The 27049-nt window shown below is 46.2% G+C and overlaps 1 protein-coding gene across 1 annotated transcript; it reads left to right on the top strand.

Annotated features, from left to right (window-relative positions):
• Positions 1-126: 126 nt before the first annotated feature.
• RSAD2 (radical S-adenosyl methionine domain containing 2) lies at positions 127-27049 on the top strand. The gene is made up of 6 exons (XM_070738823.1): positions 127-522; positions 6239-6400; positions 7839-8068; positions 21804-21953; positions 23688-23720; positions 25910-27049. Exons 1-6 carry the CDS (start codon positions 237-239, stop codon positions 26072-26074), a joined length of 1026 nt encoding a protein of 341 aa, XP_070594924.1. The 5' UTR covers positions 127-236; the 3' UTR covers positions 26075-27049.

A 27049-nucleotide genomic window follows, 5' to 3' on the forward strand; every position in this document is an offset into this window, starting at 1 on the left:
TATTTGCCATTTCCCCTAGTATTTGCTCTGGGAGCTCCGCCTGGCAATAAACACACACTCACACAATAACACACGCAGTGTCACACATCTTGGACCGAGCAATTTCTTCGTAAAGGAAACAGAAACTTTGCTCAGCCGAGCGGTGTTCCCATGGCACGCCGTTATCTCACCGTTCAAAAGCCGCGCTCCCCGCCCGAGCGCCGCAATCTCGAAGCAGCAGGAGAGCCGTGAGAACCATGAGTTTGCCTCCCCTCCAGCTCTTCGGTCTCCTGCTCCGGGCTCTGGCGGCTCTCTGCAGCCGGCTGGCCATCCTCTGCCCTTGGGGCCCGTTTCGCCGCCGCGTCTCCCCGGGCTCAGCTCCGGACGCGGGCGCCGTTCCCCCGCCGGTGCCGCTCAGCGTCAACTATCACTTCACCCGCCAGTGCAATTACAAGTGCGGCTTCTGCTTCCACACCGCCAAGACCTCGTTCGTCCTGCCGCTGCAGGCGGCTAAGAGGGGGCTCCGGTTGCTGAAAGAAGCGGGTGAGTGAGCCTTTTCCCGGCCGCGGCAGGGGATGGGGGTTGAGCCGAGGGCGGAAGGGTTCCTTTTCTCGCTCTGCTCGTTGGGGATAGTAGAGTGCAATAGTCATCCCAAATAGAGCTGATTTTGGAGGACATAAGATAGCCTCTATCTTTGCTTCAGGTTTGTAGGGTACCAAACTTCTTTCTTTCTTTCTTTCTTTCTTTCTTTCTTTCTTTCTTTCTTTCTTTCTTTCTTTCTTTGTCAAACATGTACAGGATAGTAGTTGTTTGCATAAACATAACATAAGCAAAAAAAAAGTATGGATAAATGAGGACAGTAGGAACACTGGTGCGCTTATGGACGCCCCTTACAGACCTCTGTTGACTGTAGACAGTCTATGATTAAAGGTTAGGGGTTTGGGAAAGAAACAAGAGTCAAGTAGATGGAAGTTTAAGATGCAACTTTTATTTTCCCTCCTCCTCCTCCTTCTTCCTCCTCTCCTCCTCCTCTTCTTTTTGGTCTTCTTCCTACTTCCTCCTCCTCCTCCTCCTCTTCTTCTTCTTCTTGGCAAAGATATTAATGCTGCCTTTTGAATATTTATTTAATATTCAGTGAATATTTGAATATTTATTCATTAGATTTTTTTTAAAAATCCCCCCTTTATTATTTTTGTAAATAACTGAAGGCGAGGAACTTATACAACACATGACCTCGATGATGGAGAATTTCCATAGGCATATCTTTTCCACACTCTTATTTTCCATAGAAGAACTGGGTGAGGTGAGTTGGGCTGAGAAAGAGTAACCAGTCCAAAGTTACCCAGCCAGCTTTCATGCCTAAGGTGAGACTAGAATTCACAGTCTACCTGGTGATTGATTATTAATCAATTGCTTATTGAGGCCAGTTAGCCATAATTCAGCTTTTAAAACCCTGGGGGTAAATAACAATTCTGACAATGTAAGCCATGTAAAATAAATGCCGAAATGCATGTATTTACACCCCGGGCCCGGGCCCACAGCTCTGGTGCTGGATTTACAAGATTTCCTTGTGAATATTACAGAGAGCTATATGTGGGGACCAGTGCAGAGAGTCTCTTTTGAAATACTTACCTCACTAGATTAGTATATTAAAGGATACCAGCACCTTTTCCAGCAAAACAAAAGAGATTTTGCTTGCAAAATCATCACCTTGAGGCTGGACTACTGTAACGAGTCTGCGGAGAGGGGCGGCATACAAATCTAAATAATAAATAAATAAATAAATAAAAACGCTCTCTATATGGGGCTACCTTTGAAAAGTGTTCGGAAACTTCAGATCGTGCAGAATGCAGCTGCGAGAGCAATCATGGGCTTCCCATGTTACACCAACACTCCGCAGTCTGCATTGGTTGCTGATCAATTTCTGGTCACAATTCAAAGTGTTGGTTATGACCAGAATATCTCCGGGACCGCCTTCTGCCGCACGAATCCCAGTGACTGGTTAGGTCCCATACAGTTGGCCTTCTCCAGGTCCGGTTGATTAAACAATGTCATTTGGCGGGACCCAGGAGAAGAGCCTTCTCTGTGGCGGCCCGGATCATCTGGAACCAGCTCCCCCCAGAGATCAGAACTGCCCCCACCCTCTTTGCCTTTCGTAAAGTTCTTAAGACCCATCTCTGCCATCAGGCATGGGGGAACTGAGACATCTCCCCCCGGGCCTATACAGTTTATACATGGTATGTTTGTGTGTATGCTTGCTTTTAATAATGGGGTTTTTAGTGTTTTTTAAATTATTAGATTTGTTCTTACATTGTCTTTGTTATTGTTGTGAGCCGCCCCGAGCCTACAGAGAGGAGCGGCATACAAATCTAATTAATAAATAAATAAATTTATTTATTTATTAATTTCAAAGTTTCACCATATCTTTTGTTACTTTTGTTGTATTAAATTAAGCTGGGTTGGAGTATGACTGCTTCTGCATTTCATACATTTCTTAACAGGAGTAAGTAACTGTGAAACAGAAAACTGTACTTAAATACTGGACATCCGGATTTGATTTACTGTACTTAAGAACTAGAGCAGCGTTTCCCAACCGGTGTGCCGCAGCACACTAGTGTGCCGCGAGACACAGCCAGGTGTGCCGCGACAGCTGGGCGGGGAGCTGCCGGTGCCTCCGACCTCCCGGCTCCTGCCCGATGCCGCGGTTTCTGGCGCTCTCCTGCTGCGCCCCAAAGAAGGAATGCAGGAAGAAAGAGAGCTTCATTCTTCCTGCCTTTTTCCCGCCTTCAATGGCGTCGGCGGCAAGTGTCCTTTGGGGCCCGGTGGGAGGGCACTGACAGCGGAAACAGGCTGCCGGCTGCAGCGGCCCCGGGCACCGTTCCCTGTAGGCTGCGCACGCCAACGCACCCCAAAATGCCCCCCCGCGCACCCTTTTCCAGGGGCGCACAGGGAGCCGCGGCCACCCGCCCGCCTGCCCGATTTCCCTCCGCGCGGCTGGGGACGCAGATCCACCGCCCTCGCCAGCCCGATCTCCCTCCACCCGAGTGGGGAGGTGGATTCGCCGCCCCTGCCAGCCCAATTTCCCTCCAGTGGCTGGGGACGCGGATCCACCGCCCTCGCCAGCCCGATCTCCCTCCACCCGAGTGGGGAGGTGGATTCGCCGCCCCCACCAGCCCGATCTCCCTCCACCCAAGTGGGGAGGTGGATTCGCCGCCCCCGCCAGCCCGATTTCCCTCCAGTGGCTGGGGACGCGGATCCACCGCCCTCGCCAGCCCGATCTCCCTCCACCTGAGTGGGGAGGTGAATTCGCCGCCCCCGCCAGCCCGATTTCCCTCCAGTGGCTGATCTCCCTCCGTGTGGGGGGGGGGCCGACGAACCGACGACCGGGGGCTGTCCGTCCGTGTTGGGTGGTGCAGGGCAGGCACAGGCAGCCCCAGGGGAGAACAAGGAAGGGAGAGAAAGGAAAGAGAGAGAAAGGGAGGGAGAGAAAATTGAATGAAGGAGGGAGAGAAAGAAAGAGTAAGAAGTAGAAAGGATAGAGAAAAAGGAAGAGAAAGGGAGGGGGAGAAAGGAAAGAGGGAGGAAGGGGGAGAGAAAGAAGATATGAAGGAGGGAGAAAAAGAAAGAGAGATAGAAAGGAAAGAGGGAGAGAAAGGAATGAGAGAGAAAGGGAATGAAAGAGGCAGAAGGGGTGAGAGATAGAAAGGATAGACAGAAAGGGAGAGAAAGGAAAGAGAGAAAGGGAGGGAGAGGAAGGAAAGAGAGATGAGAGAGGAAGGAGGAGACAGAAAGAGAAGAAGGAAGGAAGAGAGAAAGAAAGAGGGATGGAGAGAGAAAGGAAAGAAGAGAGAGAAAGAGGGAGAGAGAAATAGAGCGAAAGGGAGGAAGAGATATTTTTTTTATCCAAACTTTTTTTAGCGCCCCCCCCCAATGTTCCCCAGGATTTTGAAAATATGAAAAATGTGCCGCGGCTCCAAAAAGGTTGGGAAACACTGAACTAGAGAATTCTCATTAGTCTATCACTTAGCTGACCATGGTTGATGAGATAGATAGATAGATAGATACCGTGTTTCCCCGATAGTAAGGCCATGTCTTACTTTCTTTTTACCCCCAAAAGCCCCACTATGTGTTACTTTCGGGGTATGTCTTACATTACCATCCCCGGAAGCGAGCCAGTTTATGCCCTGGAAACCAGCTACTCTTCCAGCCAAGGCACCTTTTGAGCGGCGTTGCAAAAAAAAAACCCCACACATCTTACGTCTCCCCTTCCCCCAACCCCGGCCTCTTTCACACAACCCGACCTCTTTCTCCTTCTCCGGCAGATCGAGCGCGCGAAGAGGCACCCCTCACCTTCCGCCGCTGCTGGCCGCCCGCCCTCTTTCGCCCAGCGCCGCTTGAAAGGACACCCCCCCCTGGCTTCTGCGATATGCCGGAGAGCCAGAGAAGGGGGCGTCCGGACCTCCCCACCCCCAGCAGAAGCCAAGGGAGGGGGGTCCTTTCAAGCGTCGCTGGGCGAAAGAGGGCGGGCGGCCAGCAGCAGAAGGCGAGAGGTGCCCCCTTCTCCGGCTCTCTGGCATATCGAAGAGTCACCTCTCACCTTCCGCCGCTGCTGGCCGCCCTCTTTCGCCCAGCGTCGCTTCGGAAGCCGCCGAACGCCGTCAGGGAGGTGCTTGGCGAGCGGAGAGGCGGTCACCAAGCGCCCCCCTGATGGCATTCGGCGGCTTCCGAAGCGACGCTGGGCGAAAGAGGGCGGCCAGCAGCGGCGGAAGGTGAGAGGTGCCTCTTCGCGCGCTCGATCTGCCGGAGAGCCGGAGAAGGAGGCACCTCTCGCCTTCTGCTGCTGGCTGCCCGCCCTTTCGCCCAGCGCTGCTTGAAAGGACCCCCCCCCTTGGCTTCTGAGATATGCAGGAGAGCCGGAGAAGGGGGCGTCCGGACCTCCCCACCCTCAGCAGAAGCCAAGGGGGGGGTCCTTTCAAGCGGCGCTGGGCGAAAGAGGGTGGGCGGCCAGCAGCAGAAGGCGAGAGGTGCCCCCTTCTCCGGCTCTCCGGCATATCGAAGAGGCACCTCTCACCTTCCGCCGCTGCTGGCCGCCCTCTTTCGCCCAGCGTCGCTTCGGAAGCCGCCGAACGCCGTCAGGGGGGTGCTTGGCGAGCGGCACTTGGCGAACGGAGAGGCGCCTCTTCGCGCGCTCGATCTGCCGGAGAGCCGGAGAAGGAGGCACCTCTCGCCTTCTGCTGCTGGCTGCCCGCCCTCTTTCGCCCAATGCCGCTTGAAAGGAACCCCCCCTTGGCTTCTGCTGGGGGTGGGGGGGTCCGGACGCCCCCTTCTCTGGCTCTCCGGCATATCGTACCGTGTTTCCCCGAAAGTAAGACATATGTCTTACTTTCGGGGTATGGCTTATTTTAGCCGACCCCCCTGAAACCCCCCATATGTCTTACAATCGGGGGGGTCTTACTATCGGGGAAACACGGTAGATAGATAGATAGATAGATAGATAGATAGATAGATAGATAGATAGATAGATAGATAGAGACAGACAGACAGACAGACAGACAGAAAAATGATAGTCAGGCAGGCAGGCAGATGAGATAGATGAGAGATTATAAATTTATTTATTTATTTGTTTATTTGTTTATTTATTTATTTATTATTAGATTTGTATGCCACCCCTCTCCGCAGACTAATGATAGATGGGTGGGTAGATAGATAGATGGATGGATGGATGGATGGATGGATGGACGGACGGACGGACGGACGGACAGACAGACAGACAGACAGACAGACAGACAGATGAAAATGGATAGAGTTCTTAAGACAGCAAGAGATGCACGAAATAAGCTCAGTGATGGGACACATGCTTGGCATGCCAGTGACTTCACCTTTGAGAAAATGCCTCATTTAAACTCCTCACTGATCCTCAACCTGTGGTCCGTGGAGTCCTGGGGGACTACGATGTTATCACATGGTCCATGAAGATTTGAAAAAAAAATGTTATGATTTAAATTTTGAGTTAAGTTTTGGGAGTTCCATGGCCATGTTTCTTGGCCACAAAATATACTTAAAGGGGGTTTGTGGTGAAGAAAACAGCATATTAATGATACCGAGTTATGGAAACCATCCAATTTGATATTCACATGTGTAGGAGACAAATAGTTTAGAGAACCTAGTGGATTTAAAAATTGTTATTGTTAATTTTCTTGCAGTATATGTACTGCTTGAATGTTCCTATCACTTTCTTGTTCTCTCTGGCACATCCCAGGTATGGAGAAAATAAACTTCTCAGGTGGTGAACCGTTTCTGCATGAGCGAGGCGAGTTTGTTGGCAAACTGGTCCAATTTTGCAAGGAGGAGTTAAAGTTGCCGAGTGTTAGCATTGTGACCAATGGCAGTATGATTAAGGAGAGATGGTTCAAATATTATGGTAAGAGAAATTATATAATCAGCTCTTCTAGCATTATATAATAGGAATAATGCTCAGACTTGTATACCTCTTCACAGTGCTTTTACAGCCCTCTCTAAACTGTTTACAAAGTCAGCCAATTGCCTCCAACTATCTGGGTGCTCATTTTACTGTCTTTGGAAGGATGGAAGGCCAAGTCAACTTTGAGCCTGATGTGATTCAAACTGCCAAATTGTTGGCAGCTGGCAGGCAGCAGAAGTAGCCTGCAGTACTGCATTCAAACCATTGTGCTACCACAGCTGATAATATATCTGTTGTGCTGATTAACTGGACAAAAGAATAAAAGGAATGTAACCATCAAATGTTGTGGCCCGCCAGCACCCTGTGCAGCTGGTAGCTGATTCCAACAGAGATGAGGTTGGTATGGTAATTCGGCAGTGGTCTGTGCAGCTGGCACCTGAGTTGGACAGTGAGGAGGCTGGAGAAGACTTGGTGCCAGAGGCTGCAATGAGTGAAGAGGAGGAGGAGCCTGTTCTCAATGTGCGTGCTTGCTGAGCTGCCAAAAGGCAGGAATGGCTCCTCGGGAGAAAGACTACTCGAGAGTAAGGCTTGGGGATAATTGGCCACTTCCATAGCATATTAAAGTGAGAAAAAGGACTGGCCAATTTGCAGGAAACAACTCCATTCATTCCATGTTGGCCTTAGATTGCAAAACTCCTGTTTGGCTTAGATATAAATGTTATCATTAGCAATATGGGGGAAAGAGATAGAATATTTGTTTCATATTCATATTTAAGAGAACCCAGGTTAGGTCATTCATTCCATGTTGGCCTTAGATTACAAAACTCCTGTTTGGCTTAAATATAAATGTTATCATTAGCAATATGGGGGGAAAAGATAGAATATTTGTTTCATATTCATATTTAAGAGAACCCAGGTTAGGTCAGCCAAAAAAAAGCAGTTTCTTGTCCTTGGAAAATCTGAGGTTTCAAAATTGGGAGAGCTGCTTTCAGTTACTACAACCAATATTGTATTGAGTTTAATACACCAATTGTATGATTATGGAATTAGACAGCTTTCAGTGAAACTTTTAAAAGTTTGTTTACTTTCACAATGAAGCTATCAGAAAGCTGCATATGGCCAGTTTTATTCTGTTAAGCAATTGGCACACGTTACTAGCGACAAATTATTTGGGATCAAACCCTCTACTAAAATCTGAACTCTGAGACTGTTGTACTTTAAATGATTATATTTAAGGCATTAGATTTTAGGACATGTTCATATCCTGGTGTTCATGTTATGTTTTATTGTAATACTCAGTAAGCCAGCAGTTTAAACATGGAATAGTACATTATGTTTATGTTTATAATCAAGGGAATGGTTATTCACCTAGAACTTGATAAATTTAGATGACAATTGGCTAATGGTATTAAACTCTAATGAACTCTTTCTGCTTTAGGAGAATATCTAGATATTCTTGCTGTATCTTGTGATAGCTTCAATGAAGAAGTCAATGTTTTAATTGGCCGTGGGCAAGGAAAGAAAAATCATGTCGAAAGTCTTGAAAAACTGAAGATGTGGTGCCAAAAATACAATGTTGCTTTCAAGATAAATTCCGTGATCAATCGTTTCAATGTTGAAGAAGACATGAATGAGAAGATCAAAGCTCTAAATCCTGTCCGCTGGAAGGTAGGAGCAGAAAATACACAGCATCACCTTTAGTATTGTGAAGTGGAAAATATTAGCTATAATGGGTAGAACCCCCTAAAATAACTCCTTCATATTCTAAAAAAGCTGGGGGGGGGGGCATGAACCTGGTTCATTTTTTACCATTATCCCGACCATTGTTTTTCTGACCTCTTGGAAAAGTTAACTTCAGTCCCTTAAAGGAATCTGGACTTGATTCAAAGAAATATAATTTAAATTAAACGATTTGGAATCCAGCATTTCCTCAAAAGTACCTGAGGACACACGTATGGATATATACTGTATGTAGACACATCCATTCATTCATTTTTTAAATCACTCCCAGAATTATTAATTTTACTTTCAGGTTTATAATTTGGCCTGATGAAGGAAATAAACTTATGGTTACTATTGCTAAAGTATTAAAAATCAGAATCTGTTGTAGATCACTTGGGAATTTATACTAGACATCAATTTACTGCCAAACATCTTTATTCAATTGCTATAATTTAGGTTAATATAAACCATTATGAAACTATAGTGATAGTGTTAATCTAGCAGTGGTTTTCAATCTTTCTAATGCCACGACCCCTTAATACAGTTCCTCATGTTGTGATGACCCCTAACCAGAAGTCTAGCGCCAATTCTCCAACAGAGCTTAAAGCTGATTGGCAGGAAGGTCAGAGCGACACCCCCCACTGTAAAGGCCTGGTTGGTAGGATTGTAAAAATATGTTCCAAGGCGCCAGAATAGAAGTTTCAGTTTTTAACACCATGGAAAATTTGTCTTTTTCCATGGTCTTATGTGATCCCTGTGAAACGGTCATTTGACTCCCAAAGGGGTCCCGACCCCTAGGTATCTTTACCCCTACAGTCTGCAGAATCCTAAAGTAAGACATTTTTAACTATTTTGCATTTAACAGTTATTTGCCTGTGACATTTTGGCAAAGGATCTTTAGAAATCCCTATTCATAATGCATATACTGTACTACAATGTCTTCAGCATCCATTAGATGGCAGTAAGTTAGTTGATTATAAGGATCTACATCTTTTGAAAAACATTTTTTTCATCCTTTGCTGAACATATATGGGCATACTGTATTTACTTATTCCAAATATAACATAATTTATTTGTCTACCTTTTTGTTTTTGGATCTATATTGTCACCAAAATGGAATTCTATCTAAAACTCAAAATTTTAAATCTTTTTTTTACACCTCCACTTCCTAAAATAAATCTCTGATCTCAATACTTCTAACAGATGCCCACTCTATGAAACAGGATGGTCACTCAAATTAGCTTTGCTTGTGGCTAATATAATTATTCCTACAGTATTTGATAGCTTTAATTAGAATATTTGATTAAACAGAAAGATGAGCCCTATATCATGGTTGTACAGAAAATTGTAAATATTAAAAATAGGATGTTTCATGTAACCTGGGCACTGGTTCCCACTATATGCAAAGTTGTTTCACGTTTCCAAAGTACTCAGAAGAGCTGATCCAGACTTGGGACAATTTTCTTGCACAGACACAAAATATTTTGAATCTGGAACAATATGCTTTGAGCTCAATTCAGAACAATTCAAGTCTGAAGCATTTTGCACTTAAAACCTGATAATATGGCAATATAAAAATAATGGAGTCACTCTATGAGGAAGATGGAGGGGGGTATCTAAATATGGTTAATAAACAAATATGCCATGATAGCATTTTCCTTCATTTTTAGGAAGATAACATTGAGAAAAATAAGAGCAGTGCAGGTCCCCAATGTGCAGTAGTTAAACAGTGATATATATCAAGGACCTAGGACTGTGATTGCAAACCTATGGCATGTGTGCCACAGGTGGCATGCAGAGCCCTCTCTGTGGTCATGTGTGTCATCTCCAGCTGTACTTCCAGATTCCATTGTGTGCATGCATGGCAGATAGTTGCTCTCTTCTGGGTTCCAGAAGAGCAGCTAGCCACCACACACATGTACACTATTCAGTAGCTCTTCTGGGTTCTGACTCTTTGGCATGAATGCACATGCACACACATTTTAGTTTTGGCACTTGATGCCAAAAAGGTTAGCCACCACAGACCTAGGAAGTATAGTACTTCCTCTCTGACCTGTACCCCACTCTCAGTAGCAGCACTTCCTCAGAAATCAGCCCAGCTCTCATCTTGCAGATGTTCCTCAAGTCCAGAAAGACTCTGCTCCCAGGTTTGGGTTTAAGATGGCTGTGGATATTGTTAGCTTTCCTTTGATGTGCTGGGTTGTTGGTTTAGATGTATATGTCTTCCTTCTTTCATTGTATTATTTTTAACTTCTGATATGTAAGCCAATTACCACACCCATTCTAAATGGCTGACTAGTGATCAACTATAATCATGATGATGATGTTATTAGACTCAGATGATAACTTAATAATTTTAGGTTAACTAACCCAGTTAGTTAACTGGGTTTCTTAACCTTGGCAACTTTAAAATGGTTGTGAAGAGGACCCAGAAACAGGATTCAAGCAATCGGTACTTTTATTCAGCTCAGAGAACAAGTGACAGCTCAGCAAGGCAAAGTGACAATTCAGCGAGTACCGACTGACTCTGCTTGGAGAAACCGCTCCTTTTATACATTTGCGGTTCCTGCCAAAGCTAGAGCCAGCCGCGTCTGAGCCAATCAGGAGCGACTTCCTGCTTCGGCTCAGACAGCGCTGGAAAGAGGAACAAACTATTTACAGGAATTACAAGGTAGCCATTTCAGGATACAACACCCCTCCCCTCATAGTTGGACACATCCATCATGAAAGCCATGTGACAAAGTCGTCCAATCGGTGGGGCCTCCGTGGAGCTCGCGCTGACCTGCGCAGTTCAATTTCTCCTTCGACACCGACTGTGGAGGATGGCTCGCCGCTGTTCTCCCGGCGCGGCGGACTTGGCCTGGCGGGCCCAACGAAAGCTTCGGAGGATGAGGATGGCTCGGCGTCGCTGGATGGTTCCCCCTGGCCCGATAAGTCTCTTTGCGTGTTTCGTAACTCGGGCAATGTGTTAAAGTCTGTTGAAGGGGGAGAGTCCATGTCAGCGGTTTGTGGCAATTGATTTTCTGTTCGCTTCCGAATGTGGTCTATGTGTCGTTTCCACAAACGACCATCCTCTAATTTTACAATATAAGTCTTTGGTGCATTTTGCTTAACAACAATTCCTTTCATCCAGTTTACATTTCCATCAAAACTTTTTACATATACATTTTGTCCCAAATACATTTCTCTTTCAGGTTTTACACACATTTGGTTATTATTAACACAGAACCTTGGGTTCAACCTATCTAGTGGTGACCTTAATTTCCTTCCCATCAATAACTCTGCAGGGCTTACATGTGTGTGCGAGTTAGGGGTAATGTGTTGGGTGAGTAAGAATTGGTCCAAGTTTTGTTGTACATCCCCAGGGCCTGACCTGCGCAATGCCTCTTTTGCCACACGAACGTAACGTTCTGCCAATCCATTAGCCCAGGGCGAATAAGGCGAGATGAGGGCATGCCTGACCCCTAGGCCATCTAGGAACAATTCGAATTGCCTGGCTGTTAACTGTGGCCCATTGTCAGACACTAAGATATCTGGGCAACCATGGGATGCAAACAGTCTACTCAATACCTTGATGGTGGCACTTGTGGTTATGTTGTTCATTGCTATTATTTCCACCCATTTGGAGAAAGCATCAACCACTATTAGAAAATACTGGAACCCCACTGGACCAGCAAAGTCAATGTGGATTCTTGACCAAGGACCAGCAGGCTGCTCCCACTCAGCCGGAGTTGTTTTGGGGGGACTAGGCCGTGATTCTTGGCATGGTTCACACTTCGAAACCCAACTCTCAATGTCAGCATCCAGACCTGGCCACCATAAATGCCCCCTTGCTAGGCTCTTCATCCTGACAATCCCAGGATGGCCCACATGTAACATTTTGAGTACCTTTTCCCTAAGGCTTTTGGGGATGATCACTCTATCTCCCCACAACAGACAACCCTTTACATACGATAACTCAAGTCTTTTGTTTTTAAAGTCACACAATTCAGGTTTCACAGCATCATTTTGCCATCCCTTAAGTACACAGTTTACCACTTGTTTAAGGATTTGATCTTGCTGCGTGTGTGCAGCTACCTCTTTGGCCGTGGTTAGTGGGTTATCCTCAAGTTCTATCATTAGTACATCTGTGGAAGGAACAGGGTCCTCCACTAAGTCTGTTATGGGGCACCTGCTGAGGCCGTCTGCGTGATTGATTTCCTTCCCCCCCTTGTGGGTGAGATCATACTGGTACCCTGAGAGGAAAAGAGCCCATCTGATCAGTCTTGGAGACATAAAAGGCGGAGTGGGCTTGTTGGGGGCTAGCAGACCTAGTAAGGGCTTGTGGTCAGTGACTAGTTCAAAACTTCTTCCAAAAATGTAATTGTGAAATTTCTTTACCCCTGCCACTAAAGCTAGAGCCTCCTTGTCTAACTGGCTATAATTCCTCTCTGTGCTGGTCATGGTTCTTGAGAAAAATGCTATTGGGGCCTCCGTCTTATTAGGCAGAACATGAGCTAGGACTCCTCCTATGCCGTACGGTGAAGCGTCGCACGTGAGCCTAATGGGTAGTGAAGCACTATATTGGACTACTACACTTTTAGAAGTTAATAATTGCTTTATTTGGAAAAAAGCTTCACGTTCAGTTTCCCCCCAGGTCCAGCGGGCTTCCTTCTGGAGTAAACGATGTAGAGGCTCTGCTACTGTTGCCTTCTGCTTTAAAAAAACGGAATAAAAATTAAGGAGGCCTAAAAATGCCTGCAGCTCATTCTTATCTCGTGGCTCTGGGGCTTCTCTAATGGCTCTCAGCTTCTCTGTTGTGGGGTGGATACCTTCTTTGTCTATTTTATATCCTAGGAATTCTATACTGTTGGTTCCCCAGACACATTTGTCAGGCTTGATTCTTAAACCTTTGTCCTGTAACCTCTTAAGTACTTCCCTTATTCTTTTGTTTACTTGTTCCTGGTTTTCCCCTGCAATTAAGATGTCATCAAAGTATGGAATGGCCCCATTTACCCCTGACAATAGGCGTTCCATAATGCTCTGAAAAATTCCTGGGGCTATGCTTACCCCAAACTGTAACCTCGTGCATTTGAACGCCCCCCTGTGCGTTACAATTGTTTGTGCGTTTGCTGTTTGTTCATCGACCGGGAGTTGCTGGTAAGCTTGCGCGAGGTCGATTTTTGCAAACCTTTTTCCTTCCCCCAGGGAGTGTAGGAGTTGTTGTACAACCGGGATGGGGTAGGGGTGGTGTTGGAGTGCCTTATTCAGGGTGGATTTGTAGTCAGCGCAAACCCTTAAAGAACCATCTGGCTTCAGAGGCGTAACTATGGGAGTTTCCCATGGCCCCTGTTCCACAGGGACCAAAATACCTTGGCTTATGAGTTTATCAAGCTGCAGGTCTAGTTTGGGGAGAAGCGGAAGGGGGACCCTGCGAGGTTTTAGCCTGACTGGTGGGACCTTGGGGTCAATAGAAAATGATATAGGGGGCCCCTTATACAAACCTAAGGTGGGGCTGAACACTTCAGGGAACTCTTTCACAAAGTTAGGCATATTATCACAGTTTACATTACACACACCCGAAATTTCGATCCCCAACGGTTCCATCCAAGCTAACCCCAAAAGAGAGTGCTTAGCCCCCGTTACAATAAGCATGGGTAGGGTACATTTAACATTCTTGAATGCAATAGGTACATTTGCTGTTCCCAGGACCGAGATTACCCCCCCTTGAAAATCTCTGATCACTAAAGAGGTTTGATTTAGATCAGCTTTAGACATATTAGGCATATACAGTTTAAACTTCTCCCAAGGCATGATGGTATATCTAGATCCCGTATCAAGCTCCATTGAGCAAGGTTGGTTATTTAGTAACAGTGAGATAACAATTTTAGCCCCCTTTTTTGTTGCCGTGTTATTCACGGAAAATTGAGTGTTACCTCTATAGTAGTCGCGGTTAGCGGTTGAGTAGTTTCTTTGACCCGAATTGCGGAACGGTCTCTTTTCTCGCGATTGGGGGGTCTGGTTTCGTGGTCATTGGTATTGCGGTGTGGCGAATGTCTCTTCTGGTGCCGTTGCTCTGCATGCGATGGCGATGTGGCCTCGACGGTTGCAGCGGTGGCATGTAGCGTCTCGGAAAGGGCATCGATGGCGCTGGTGGTTTCCCCGGCAGCCCGCGCAGGGGGCTGGGTGAGTAGCTCTGTGGTGTCTCGGCTGGTCTTGTACCAGGAAGCAGTTGTCCCCGTTGTGAGTTGGTTGGCTGGGGTCGTCTGATTCCACGGCTCGGGGAGACGTGGAGTCAATCTTGGCAATGAGTTCTCGCCTTCCGTGTTCTTTCAATTCTCTCGCTGCTGCGTCGGCGGCTTCTGCGGTTTGCGCTAGTTTGATCACAGTTTGTAGAGTCGGCTCTTCTTCGGTGAGGAGTTTGTTTCTCACTGTGGCGCTTTTCATGCCGAAAACCAGGGCGTCGGTGAGGCGAGCTTCTCCACTGCAGCTGGAAGGAGAGTCCAGCATGGGTTATTAACCAATCCCATTGGTAGAGACTGAGTAAAAAATTTACATAATTATTAGGCACCGCCCCCACACTGCTCCCATGAGCCCAGTTTTAAAAACTCAGTCACAGTGTAGAGACGTACTGAGTTTTGCTCTAGGAGCAATGATATGTTAAATCTGTCTTTTACCTGTTTAATGTTTTTCTTTTTGTCTCCTTACAGGAAACGAAGACAAGGAGGACAGATGGGGTTGCTACCCTCCGCGGGCAGCAATCCCCAACGCTCTCCTCAGGGGTCGCTTCCCTCCGAGGGAACTTCCCCGAAAAGGAGCACCCAGCCTGGGGTCCCTGGCCTCCGTGGCCAGACCAGGGCTGTGAGCCAAAGGTGGGGGGGTCCGCCCCCCCCCACTGGGAGGCTCAGGAGCGCTCGTGGAGGAAAGGCTCCGGGAGGACGGAGCAGCGCTCATCAGCTGTTCGGCGGCCGGGGAGACCGCCGCCGCCGCCGCGAGCCGCCGCTAGGGACGCTAAAGCGCCCGACGGGGCTGGGAAGCCCCCCCCGCCGCTGCAGACACCAAAGGAGCAGCCGAAAAGCCGAAAGAAGCGGCTGAGACTTGGCGGGGACGCGGCGAAGAGCGGCCAGATGCCCGGAGCGGCCATGCGAAGCCGCGAGCGGCATGGGCAGCGCCATATTGGGGCCGCTTTGAGCGCGATTCCCCTATTGGCGCCAACCGGAAGGGCTTCCGGCAGCTGCTTGGCGCGAAGAGGCCATGGACCTCAGGGCGCAGGCGCAGAGCCTCTGCGAGGCGAGACGCCATTTTGAAAGCTGAATTTGGTGACGAGGCTTTTTATTTCTGGCTACCGAGGAGTCTTTGGATTGCAAAGGAGCTAGATTGACAATGGAGGACCAACCTAGCAGCGAGAAGACTGCATCCCCGGCCAGGCCAAAAGACAAGCCTAAGGGGAAGGCTAAAGATAAGTCCAAGTCCTCGCATTCTCCTGCTTCAGCCTCCTCTCTCAAGGAGGCTGAAAAACACATCAAGGCCCTTGAGCAAAAATTGGATGCGGCCTTGCATAGCTCCCCAGCAGCGGTCCCTCTGACTCAGAGGCAGGCCTTCACACCAGACCCAATGACTCCCTTGTCACCACTTGGCCTATCTGGGGCTAGACATGAAGGGGACTGGTACCCAGACCAACCATTTACTGCTATGCCACCTGTGGCCCCTTCTCCAGCCTCCTCATGGGCCAGGCCTGGGTCATCAGGACATCCCAGGAGAGATCCACAAGGGCCATCAGCCACGTTCACGCCCACAGCGGCAGGGCTGAGGACACAGGCGGGTACTTGGCAGGACATGCCACCGGATTTGCAGGATTTAATTGCAAATGTATACTCGCAAGGCATAGCGACTGGAGCCCACCAGTATGCCCCAGTGCCAACACAAGCACCAAGAAATGTGTGGTCAGCACCGCCCCCCTCGGGTTTGGGGTCCCTTTCCGAAGAACCACTATTGGGGGAGGACAGTGAGAAAGAATATGACTTTTCTGAGGATGAGGCTCCCCCAGAGCAACCAACTCCTGCAGGCTTGTTTAAGCCAACTCTTTTTCGAACACTGCTATTTAAGGCCAAGCAGGTAATGAACTTACCTGGGGCGGCCAAAGCAGCTGAAGACGCAGGCAGGACCTCAGCTACTCTCCTCAGGGAGCCCCAACCCAAGTCGGACCATTTCCCAGCATCGCATATCTTCGTAGAAGGGGTCAAGAAGCCTTGGCAGTACCCGGCAGCGGCCCAAGGACCGTTCAATTTAGAGCGCAAATTTTATACCTTCGATGAGGAGGTTGAAAAATTGCTCGAGTACCCCCCAATTGATGAACCAGTTGTAACCTTGGTCTCCAGCGCCCTGGTTCCCTCGGAGACAGGAGAAAACCTGAAACCAGAGGAGAGGAAGGCGGAGACACTGCTGCGGAAGATCCACCAGATGGCTAGCTGGGGATTCAGGGCAGCAGCAGCGGCATCCTTCCTGAATAGGGCATCCCTTCTGTGGCTCCAGGAGATGCAATCTCGCTTGGGCCCGGACGAGGGCAGACTTCGCCAGGATCTGAGTAAGCTGCAGGCGGCAGCTGAATTCTCCGCGGACGCCACCTTGCATGCAGCCAAGTTCTCCAGCAGGGGGATGGCCACTGCCCTATCGGCCCGTCGCTTGCTGTGGTTGAGAAACTGGCCAGCGGACCTGAAGTCCAAGTGGCGGTTGGCATCGGCACCATTCCAGGGTGCGACACTCTTTGGCGATATCTTAAACAAGGTCCTCGTGGAGGACAAAGACAAGAGGAAAGTTCTTCCCAGGTCGGGCAGAAGGCAGGATCGGAGGTCCACCCCTTATGCGAGGCGACAACCGCCACGATGGGATAACTCTGCAAATACGGCACAGCAGCAAAGACCCTTCAACCAGGGTCAATTCACGCAGCACACCTACAGAAGCGACCGGGGGTCATTCCAGGACCGACCCAGGGGATACCAACAATCCCGGCGGCCCTTTCGGGGGGGCAACCAACGAGGTTTCCGCCGATCCAAATGACTTGCCCAGCCAGCTGCCGATCGGGGGGAAACTGCAGCACTTCAGTGCCTCCTGGCGCAGCACGTCTTCCGATCAGTGGGTCCTCGCCACAGTGTCGGGAGGTCTACGGCTGGAGTTCGTTGGGCGACCCCCCAATCGAGTTATACACTGTCCAACGCTCCGAGACCCTCGGAAGAGACTACAACTACAAGAGGAAATTTCACACTTGCTAGAGATCCAGGCCATAGAACCGGTACCGCCCCAGGAGAGGGGCAGAGGTTTCTATTCAAGGATCTTCATCGTACCCAAAACCTCAGGAGGCTGCAGGTTAATCCTCAACCTCAAACAACTAAACATCTTCATCAAATACCGGAGATTTCATATGCACTCCCTGCAGACCATCCTGGCCTCAATCAGGTCTCGCGACCTTCTGACTTCTATCGACTTGAAAGAGGCGTATCTTCATGTGCCCATACACCCGGAGCACCGAAAATACCTGCGCTTCTGCTCCGAGGGAGTGCACTTCCAATACAGAGCTATGCCATTTGGCCTTTCCTCCGCCCCACGAACTTTTACCAAGCTTCTGGATGCTCTGACGGCCCACCTGCGAGGGCACGCCATAAGGTTGATGGCATACCTGGACGACATCATTATTTTGTCCAGGTCCCAGGTGCAGGCGAGGCAGGATTTGGTTCAGACCATACAAACACTGGAAGACCATGGCTTCACCATAAACATGGAAAAGAGCCAACTGACACCCAGAACCAGGCTTCAACATCTGGGGGCCATTATAGACACCCAAACCAATACGGTGTCACTCTCCCCAGAGAGGCTAGAGAACATCCAGCGTCTCATCGCCAGCCTCAGCCAGCACAGAAGGGTTCCCCTATCGCTACTTTCAAAGGTTCTGGGGACCCTGGTGTCGGCCATCGGAATCGTGCCATGGGCCAGGCATCATATTCGGACCTTGCAGTGGTTCTTACTACCAGCCCAGAGGACAAAGGTCAGCCACTCCCATCGGCAGGTCAAATTACCTCGGGAGGTCAGGGAGTCCCTAAAATGGTGGCAGTCGCAGGCAATTCGCAAGGGATCGCCATTCCACATGCAGGACAAAGTCATCCTTACCACAGACGCAAGTCTTTATGGTTGGGGAGCGCACATAGGTCATCACATGGCGCAGGGCATCTGGTCACCGACAGACTTAAGCCCCATAAACATCAACTTCCTCGAGCTCAGGGCGGTTCACTTAGCCCTTCGGACTTTCCTGCCGATCGTACTGAACAGACATGTCTTGATTTTAACAGACAACGTGGCGACCAGAGCCCACCTGAACCACCAAGGGGGTACGAGGTCGCAACGCCTTATGGAGGAGTCCAACAAGCTGTTCAACTGGGCCGAGGCACATCTAGCCTCTCTGTCTGCGGAACACATCGCTGGGGATATCAACACGCAGGCGGACTGGCTCAGCAGGACCACCTTGGATCCATCAGAATGGAGGTTGGATCCAGAAATCTTCCAGCAGATGTCTCACAGGTTCGGGGAACCCTCGGTGGACCTGTTCGCTACTCGGCAGAACGCTCAGACGCCGAAGTTTTACTCACGCTTTCCGGAACCGGGAGCAGAAGGAGTCAATGCCTTACTGACACCATGGCCAGCCGGCCTGCTTTACGCATTCCCTCCAGTGAACCTGATTCCAAGGGTAGTGGAGAAGATTCTGAGGGAGCGGGCGGAGGTGCTGATGATAGCACCGCATTGGCCACGTCGTCCGTGGTTCGCCGACCTGACAGCTATGTCCAGATCACCACCATGGAGGATTCCGGACCACGTCATCTCCCTCAGCCAGGGGTCCCTGCAACATCCGGATCCCCAATGGCTACAACTAACCGTATGGCACTTGAGCAGCACAGACTGAGACATCTAGAGTTGCCGGAGAAGGTCATTGACACAATACAGGCTGCAAGGCGCCCTTCAACTTCTCGGATTTACCAGGCGTCGTGGGCGGCCTTCTGCAGATTTTGCGACAAGGCAGGCAGGAATCCCAGAGATGCTTCCGTAATCACGGTGTTGGAATTCCTCCAGTCAGGGATAGATCGGGGGTTAGCCCCCAACACCCTGAGGAGACAGGTAGCGGCACTTGCCACCATGGTCCAGACATCAGAAGCTCGATCTCTAGCCTACCATCCACTAGTTAGAGACTTCATTCGGGGTGCTACAAACAAACACGCACCTCCGGTTAGGAGGTTTCCATCTTGGGACCTCACACTAGTTCTACAAGCGCTCACGAAACCACCCTTTGAGCCATTAAGGACGATTCCCTTAAGGATCCTTTCCATAAAAACGGCCTTTCTAGTGGCGATCACGTCGGCACGCAGAGTTTCGGAGCTTTCAGCCCTTTCTGTGAGGCCGGATTTGTGTATATTCCATCCCGACAGGGTGGTGCTCCGTTTGGACCCCACCTTTATTCCAAAGGTGAATACACAGTTTCATAGGAAGCAGGAGTTGATCCTGCCGGACTTTTGCACACATGGAAATCACCCTTCCGAACTGCGTTGGCATAAGGTTGATGTCAGAAGGGCCTTAAAAATATATATTAGGCGAACTGAACCATTCAGGAAATCAGAGAAACTGTTTGTCTCCTTCTCTCAACATCACATGGGACTTGGAATCTCAGCCAAATCCATTAGTCGTTGGCTGAAGGATTGCATCACGGAGGCCTATAGAGCGGGTGGACACACCGCTCCAGCAGGACTAACGGCCCACTCGACCAGGAGTGCAGCCGCATCGGCAGCCTGGTCCACGCAGGCTTCTATCGATGACATTTGTAGAGCAGCTACCTGGGCAGCACCATCTACGTTTATTAAACATTATAAGTTGGATTCGTTTGCTTCAGCGGAGGCTGCATTTGGCAGACGTGTACTACAGAAAGTTTGTGCATCTCCAACGTCCCTTTCAAGACCTTCTCCCTCCCATGGGCCTTAAAACTTTGGCATATCCCATGCTGGACTCTCCTTCCAGCTGCAGTGGAGAAGACCCGTTGTACCTACCTGAACGGTCTTCTCGATGCACTGGAAGGAGAGTCCAAACCCACCCGGCATGTTGAGTTCAAGGGTCGCCGGAGATGGGAGTTTATAGTTATGTTATGGCAATAAAATTTGGTTATCCTCTTACATAGTTTTTTCGTTTTTAAAACTGGGCTCATGGGAGCAGTGTGGGGGCGGTGCCTAATAATTATGTAAATTTTTTACTCAGTCTCTACCAATGGGATTGGTTAATAACCCATGCTGGACTCTCCTTCCAGTGCATCGAGAAGACCGTTCAGGTAGGTACAACGGGTCTTCCGGGTCTTTAAACTTGCATTGAGCAAGTACCGTCCGAAGTCGCGTTGTAAACTGGTTGATTGATTCAGTTTCCTTCTGAGCCATCATGGAAAACTGATGCCGAAAAACCATGGCTGGTTTGGTCGGTTTGAAATGGCTCGCTAGCTTCTCCTGTAGGACGTCCCAAGCTACGGTTCTTGCTGGCTGCGGGTCGGTGAGAGTCTGGGCAAGGCCACGGATTTCTGGGCCGCAGTAATTGAGAAAAATAGCCCATCTGCGATCGGCTTCGGCGTCCTGTATTCCCGCCGCCTCGAGGAAGATCTCGAAGGTGGCCATGTATTCGTCCCAGGACGTTTTTTCGGGATCGAAGAGTTCCGGAGCCTGGCCGATCTGGACTTTGTTCATGTTGCACGCGATGTTTCTTCCGTCCGTTCGTCGCCAGTGAAGAGGACCCAGAAACAGGATTCAAGCAATCGGTACTTTTATTCAGCTCAGAGAACAAGTGACAGCTCAGCAAGGCAAAGTGACAATTCAGCGAGTACCGACTGACTCTGCTTGGAGAAACCGCTCCTTTTATACATTTGCGGTTCCCGCCAAAGCTAGAGCCAGCCGTGTCTGAGCCAATCAGGAGCGACTTCCTGCTTCGGCTCAGACAGCGCTGGAAAGAGGAACAAACTATTTACAGGAATTACAAGGTAGCCATTTCAGGATACAACAGGTTGGACTTTAACTCCCAGGATTCCCTAGCTAACATTGTGGGATGTTAAAATTCACACATTTTAAAGTTGTAAGATTCAGAAACACTGCTCTAACCAATAATTCTTGATTAGACTTAATTAGTTTTCACCAGTCTTCTTTAATAATTTTATTAAGTTTAACAAGATATAAAATACAAAAGAAAATGAAAATACAAAATGAGGGAAGGAAAAGGGAAGTGAAAGACGTGTAGGTCAAAGACAGAAAATGAATTGAAAGCATTGACTCCTGATTCCTTTTACTACAGTAGACTAAAATATTGACATTTCAGACTCAACGTTTTATTTTTACATAATATGCATTAGCCATTTCTACAACAGCAAACTTATCTAATCAGCAAAACTCAGAATCAAAGTTGTATTTTCTTCCATCTCAAGCACAAAATCCAGAGGGTGAAGTTTTCACCAGTGTTTGACTATGGATATAATTGCAAATTACCCATACAGTATAATAATAGTACATGTATATTCTGCCCGACATCTGGTTTATAGAATTAAAAGCTTTCATTAAATTTTCTTGGTAGCATTGTTTTATTGTACAATAATTGTGATCAGCAAGAGTTTTCTCTTAATCATACACTTGATGCTTTCTAGATATTTCAGTGCTTGCTCATTGAAGGAGAAAATACAGGGGAAGAAGCTCTGAGAGAAGCTGAAAGATTCATCATCAGTGATGAAGATTTTGAACGATTTGTGCACCGTCATAAAGATCTCCCATGCTTAGTCCCTGAATCTAATCAAAAGGTAATCATGTTGATTGTTCGTACACTTTGAAAGCAATATATTTATTGTTTAGCATTAGATGGCTTACAGCAAAATGCAATTATCCAAGTTCTTTTTTCTATTGCTACAAGAAAGCTTTTTTAAATTGGGATTTGTTAGAATGCTTGCAATTTATGCCCCCTTGGCATTTTGGATTTGTATTGTTGGTAGTCTAGATGCCCAGTATTATACCAAGTTGAATTGCTTCACATTTCGTATTAACACTGTTGCAAGCAATTGCATCAGAAATTAACAGTCATGACTTCATTATTTCTTAAGCACTGGTCCACTACAATAATTATTACTGCACCATGATACAGTAAAAATAATCCAATGCATCACATTACTATTGATCGTGAATAGTCTCAATAGGGACACTCACGAGGAAAAAAAATAGATTTTGCAAAACTACAAATTAACGTTGGGTTCAACAAAATTTTAATTTTTCTAGGATCTCAGTTTGTTTCATTTTAGACTTATTAAAGGAATGAAAATAAATCTCCCCATTTGATTCCCCCTTTGCAATTTGGATTATATTTTTAAAAATTATTTGTTATTTTATAACTCAGTAGATCAAATGGAGGAAGCTGTATTAGGTATGTTTGCTGCTGACTAGAGTTGTTTATTATACAGATAGTCCTTGATTTATGACTGGTCACTTAATATCTGTTTGAAGTTATTTTTTTTTATTTTTTTGAAGTTATAATGAACCTCCCAAAATACTTTCAATCTTGATTCAAAGTTTTGATTCCTGTCCCTCCCCACACATCACAGTCAAAGGACCAATATTTATGGCTGCATCCTACAGTCAGATGACTGCAAATTATAACCATATTTTTTTTGTCAGAAACTGTTGTGGTTGGCTCTGGCCCAGCTCCTGTCCCAGGGAATGTGGAGGTAGAGGCAGGGGAAACATCAACATGTCCTAGGCCTGTTTTGTTGCCGGCAGAGTCAGGGAGTGCAGTTTCTTAAAAAATAAAATATATCTTTATTTAAATACAAACACACAAACACAAATATTTAAAAATGTTGGACAGCGTGTGACATACCTAATTTATATTTCTTAGTATGTTCATTCCCTGTTACCACTCTCAACTATTATTATACATAATATATACAGTATGTATACATTGATCTTGCTTTAATTTAACCCTTTGAAAAAGGTTCACACTTACGACGGTTGCTGTGTCCCTTTTGCAACCTTCTGATAAACAAAATCAATGGGGAAACCAGAGTCACTTAACAACCTATTAATTTATCAACTGTGGTGTTTCATTTAATAACTGAGCAAGAAATGTCATAAAATGGGGCAAAACTCACTTAAGAAATATCTCACTTACCAACAGAAATTTTGGCCTCAATTGTAGTCACAAGTCGAGAATTACCTCTAAATGAAATCTGCTCTTGGTTTTTAATTTATGCATTAGATTTTTATCCTGCCTTTATTACAAATAATGCAAGATGGCAAATATATTGTAAGCCACCCTGAGTCTTAGGAGAAGGATGGCATGCATGCATGCATAAATAAATAAATAAATAAAATATCTTACACACCACTCTCCTATTTTCTCTTCTAACAACAGCCCTGTGAGGTAGGTTGAGCTAAGAGAGAGTGACTGGCCCAAAGTCATCCAGCCAGCTTTTATGCCTCATTCTCTAAATATATAGTTATATATTATGGTAACTTAAAGTTTTTGCTTTCCCGTCTTTTCACAGATGAGAGATTCCTACTTAATTCTGGATGAATATGTAAGTCCTTTTGTTTGTCATTTTATTTGCTCTATACTTTGAAAATATTTTTTTTCTGAAATCAAGAGCTTTATTTCAGTGCTTGCCACAGGGGGATCACAACTTGTGCTTCATGCAAGTAAAATCCCCTGAAATCAGCGAAGCTTATATTGCAGTTTAATATTATAAACATAACTAATAAAATATTAGTTATTAGGTATGAGTCTCTGTTATGCTGTGAAAAACTGATTTGGTTGACCATAGAGCCAAGATTTTGGATACAACAGATGAACATGTCCATTGGGTTTACATCATTTTATATTTATTTATTTATTATTTGGATTTGTATGCCGCCCCTCTCCGAAGACTCGGGGCGGCTCACAACAAGTGCAACAAATCATAAATAATCCAATTAATAAATAATAAATAATATATCATTTGGGCAAGGTCGTAAATGTGATGCAATGATGTCATTTACATCACTTGTATGATATTGTTTCTGTAAATAATGTATTCTTTCAATAAAGGAGAAAATGTGTGGCTCAAGGTTGAACTGAGGAGTCCTTGGTGCTCTCTAAGCTTCGTTGTTTTCTTGCAGACATTTCATTACCAAGTGCTAGCCTACCACTGATGATGTTACCTAGTTTGGTAAAGAAATATCTGTAGGAAAATAACCAAGCTTAGAGAGCACAAAGGACCCTCAATATATTATTTAATTTAAAATAGATTCATGAACTAATGGACTCTTTTCCTCCCTGTCTCCCCAAGTCCATTAAATTAAAAAATCCTGTATTTGTTTATTCAATAGTGAGTTCACTGCATGCAGTGCAGCCCACTGCATTGGAATAAAAGTACATTCTATAATGTTTATAAAAGTCTAGCTGTACACATATGTGCAGTACAACTGTACATTTAATGCACATACAGTGGTACCTTGGTTCTCAACCACAATTCGTTCCAGAAGTGTGGTCGAGAACCGATTTGGTCGAGTACTGAATGTATTTATCCCATAGGAAATAATGGAAAAGGATTTAATTGGTTCCCAGCCCCTGTTAACTTGCTGGGAACCAATTAAATCTATTTTCTTTATTTCCTATGGGATAAAAAAATCTGAGGAGCTCTATAAGCGCTCCAAGCTGCAGGAAGGGTGGGGGCGGCTGCAATCCCGGCAGCTTCGGGGGGCTCCTTTCCTCAGTGCTTCATCTTGTTACCTGTAGGCAGCTGCACCAACTTTCTCCTTCCCAGAGGCGGCAACGGCGGCGGCTTCCCTTCAAGGAGCAACAGCGCCCAGAACGTCACGTAATGAAGGGAAGCTGCTGGAGTGGCGGCAACTGCTGAGATGGCTCCAGCGGCTTCCCTTCATCACGTGATGTTCCCGGCGCTGTTGCTCCTCGAAGGGAAGCCGCCGCTGTTGCCGCCGCCGGGAAGGAGAAAGTTTTTGCAGCTGCCTACAGCTAATAAGACACACTGAGGAAAGGAGCCCCCCGAAGCCACCGGGATTGCAGCCGCCCCCACCCTTCCTGCAGCTTGGAGCCCTTATAGAGCTCCTCAACCCCCTGAAGCCGCCGGGATTGCAGCCGCCCCCGGCGGTAACATTTCGGATAATGAACAAAATTTTCTGTGGCTGTTCGGTATCTGAATTTTTGTTCAGATACCGAAGCAAATTTTTGCTGAAAAATTTGTTCGGTATCCGAAATGTACGAGAACCAAAGCGTTCGAGAACCGAGGTACCACTGTACTTAAAACTCAGGCATTTTTGCTGTTTTTGTTGCTTTATTTGTATTCCTCAACAAATAACCGTTCACTCAGTGACTGTATGAGTGGAATGAAGGGAATTATGATTTGTTACTTGAGAAGTCTTTACACATGAGCTACAAACAAATACATTGTGGTTTTTTGTATCATTCAGCGCATGAAATATTAATAACATTCCCATGTACCCTGTTTTCCCCAAAATAAGACAATGCCTGATAATAAGCCCAATCCTGCTTTTGAGTACATGGCTATAAGGCCAAGTGCTTATTTCGCGGTTCAAAAAAAATATAAGACAGGATTTTAATTTCGGGGAAACATGGCTATATAATTACATGAAGTCATTTGCGGGATTGGAATTAGGCACTAATTTCAAGCGATTCGGTGGTTTGGCAAAACAGCTGTACACAGGTGTTAATTCTTTTCTGCTATAATTCTTTTCTTTGCGTTTTTCCCAGATGCGTTTTCTCAACTGTGCAAATGGCCGAAAAGAACCTTCTCGGTCAATCCTGGATGTAGGAGTAAAAAATGCTATACAATGCAGTGGCTTTGATGAAAATATGTTTTTCAAGCGAGGAGGCAAATATGTCTGGAGCAAAGCAGATATGGCACTGCAGTGGTGATCCAACAAATTATTTGCTGGAAACGTCAAGCACAAACTCCACTGACTTTACTCTCCTCTTTGGAGAAAGATGCTTGATGTTTTGTTGTTGTTTTTAGAAATAAACTGTCCTGGTGGATGATGCTGTGTCAATGTTGCTTTATGCAGAAAAAAAAAAGTAGTAGTAATATTTTGTTCACAAAAATTGTACCAGCATAGAATATGTTGGTTTTAGAAAGACACTTGCCCAATAGTCAAACATGGAATAGTGGGAAACAAGACGTTTTCTGCTTCTATACTGTAGGATTAATTTTAAAATATTTAATGGCCATAGGACACTTCTATATAAAAGATTTTTTTATATATAATTGTCTTTTTTCAACATACAAATGTATAAATACCAGTTTACATATGTAAGGTCAAGATAATCCGGAGAGGGGCGGCATACAAATCTAATTATTATTATTATTATTATTAATAATAATAATAATAATAATAATACTTTGGGACTAATTATTAGTCAACAGAAGGTACAGTAGAACTCTAAGTTGCCATGATTATCACAAGCGCATTACTAAAAATAAAGTCAATACTTTTCAAACTGAGTGGGCAGTTTTCAAGTGACCCAAAGTTGCCTTAATGTTTCTAGGAGAAGTATAAGAGTAGGAAGATAAAATAGAGGCCAGCGTGAATAGGGCTACCTGGTGTCAGTATTATTTGCATTTTTTAAAAGTACTTTTGTTTGTGGGTGTGAAATGTGACTTTCATTTGCAATAATGCAAAAAGACAATTTTAGACCTTTTCTGTGTTTTTTACCTCAAAATACTATGTAAAAGTATGGCACTGGCTTCTGCAACTTCATTTGCGAATTCTGGAAGTGAAATGAGAGGGCTCTTGATTTCCACTCCTATCATTTTTTAACAGAATTTACTTATGACTAATGTTAGTTAATACATCTTTCAAATAATCTGTGAAAAATAAAAGAATATATGTTTTA

This window comes from Erythrolamprus reginae, chromosome 1 (assembly GCF_031021105.1).
Source record: "Erythrolamprus reginae isolate rEryReg1 chromosome 1, rEryReg1.hap1, whole genome shotgun sequence".
NCBI classification, from domain to species: Eukaryota; Metazoa; Chordata; class Lepidosauria; order Squamata; family Dipsadidae; genus Erythrolamprus; species Erythrolamprus reginae.

Coding starts and splice junctions, on each gene's coding strand:
- RSAD2 (XM_070738823.1), top strand. CDS start 237: ATGAGTTTGCCTCCCCTCCAGCTCTTCGGTCTCCTGCTCCGGGCTCTG. Junction 6,401..7,838: donor GAGATGGTTCAAATATTATG/GTAAGAGAAATT, acceptor TTTCTGCTTTAG/GAGAATATCTAGATATTCTT. Junction 21,954..23,687: donor TCCCTGAATCTAATCAAAAG/GTAATCATGTTG, acceptor GTCTTTTCACAG/ATGAGAGATTCCTACTTAAT.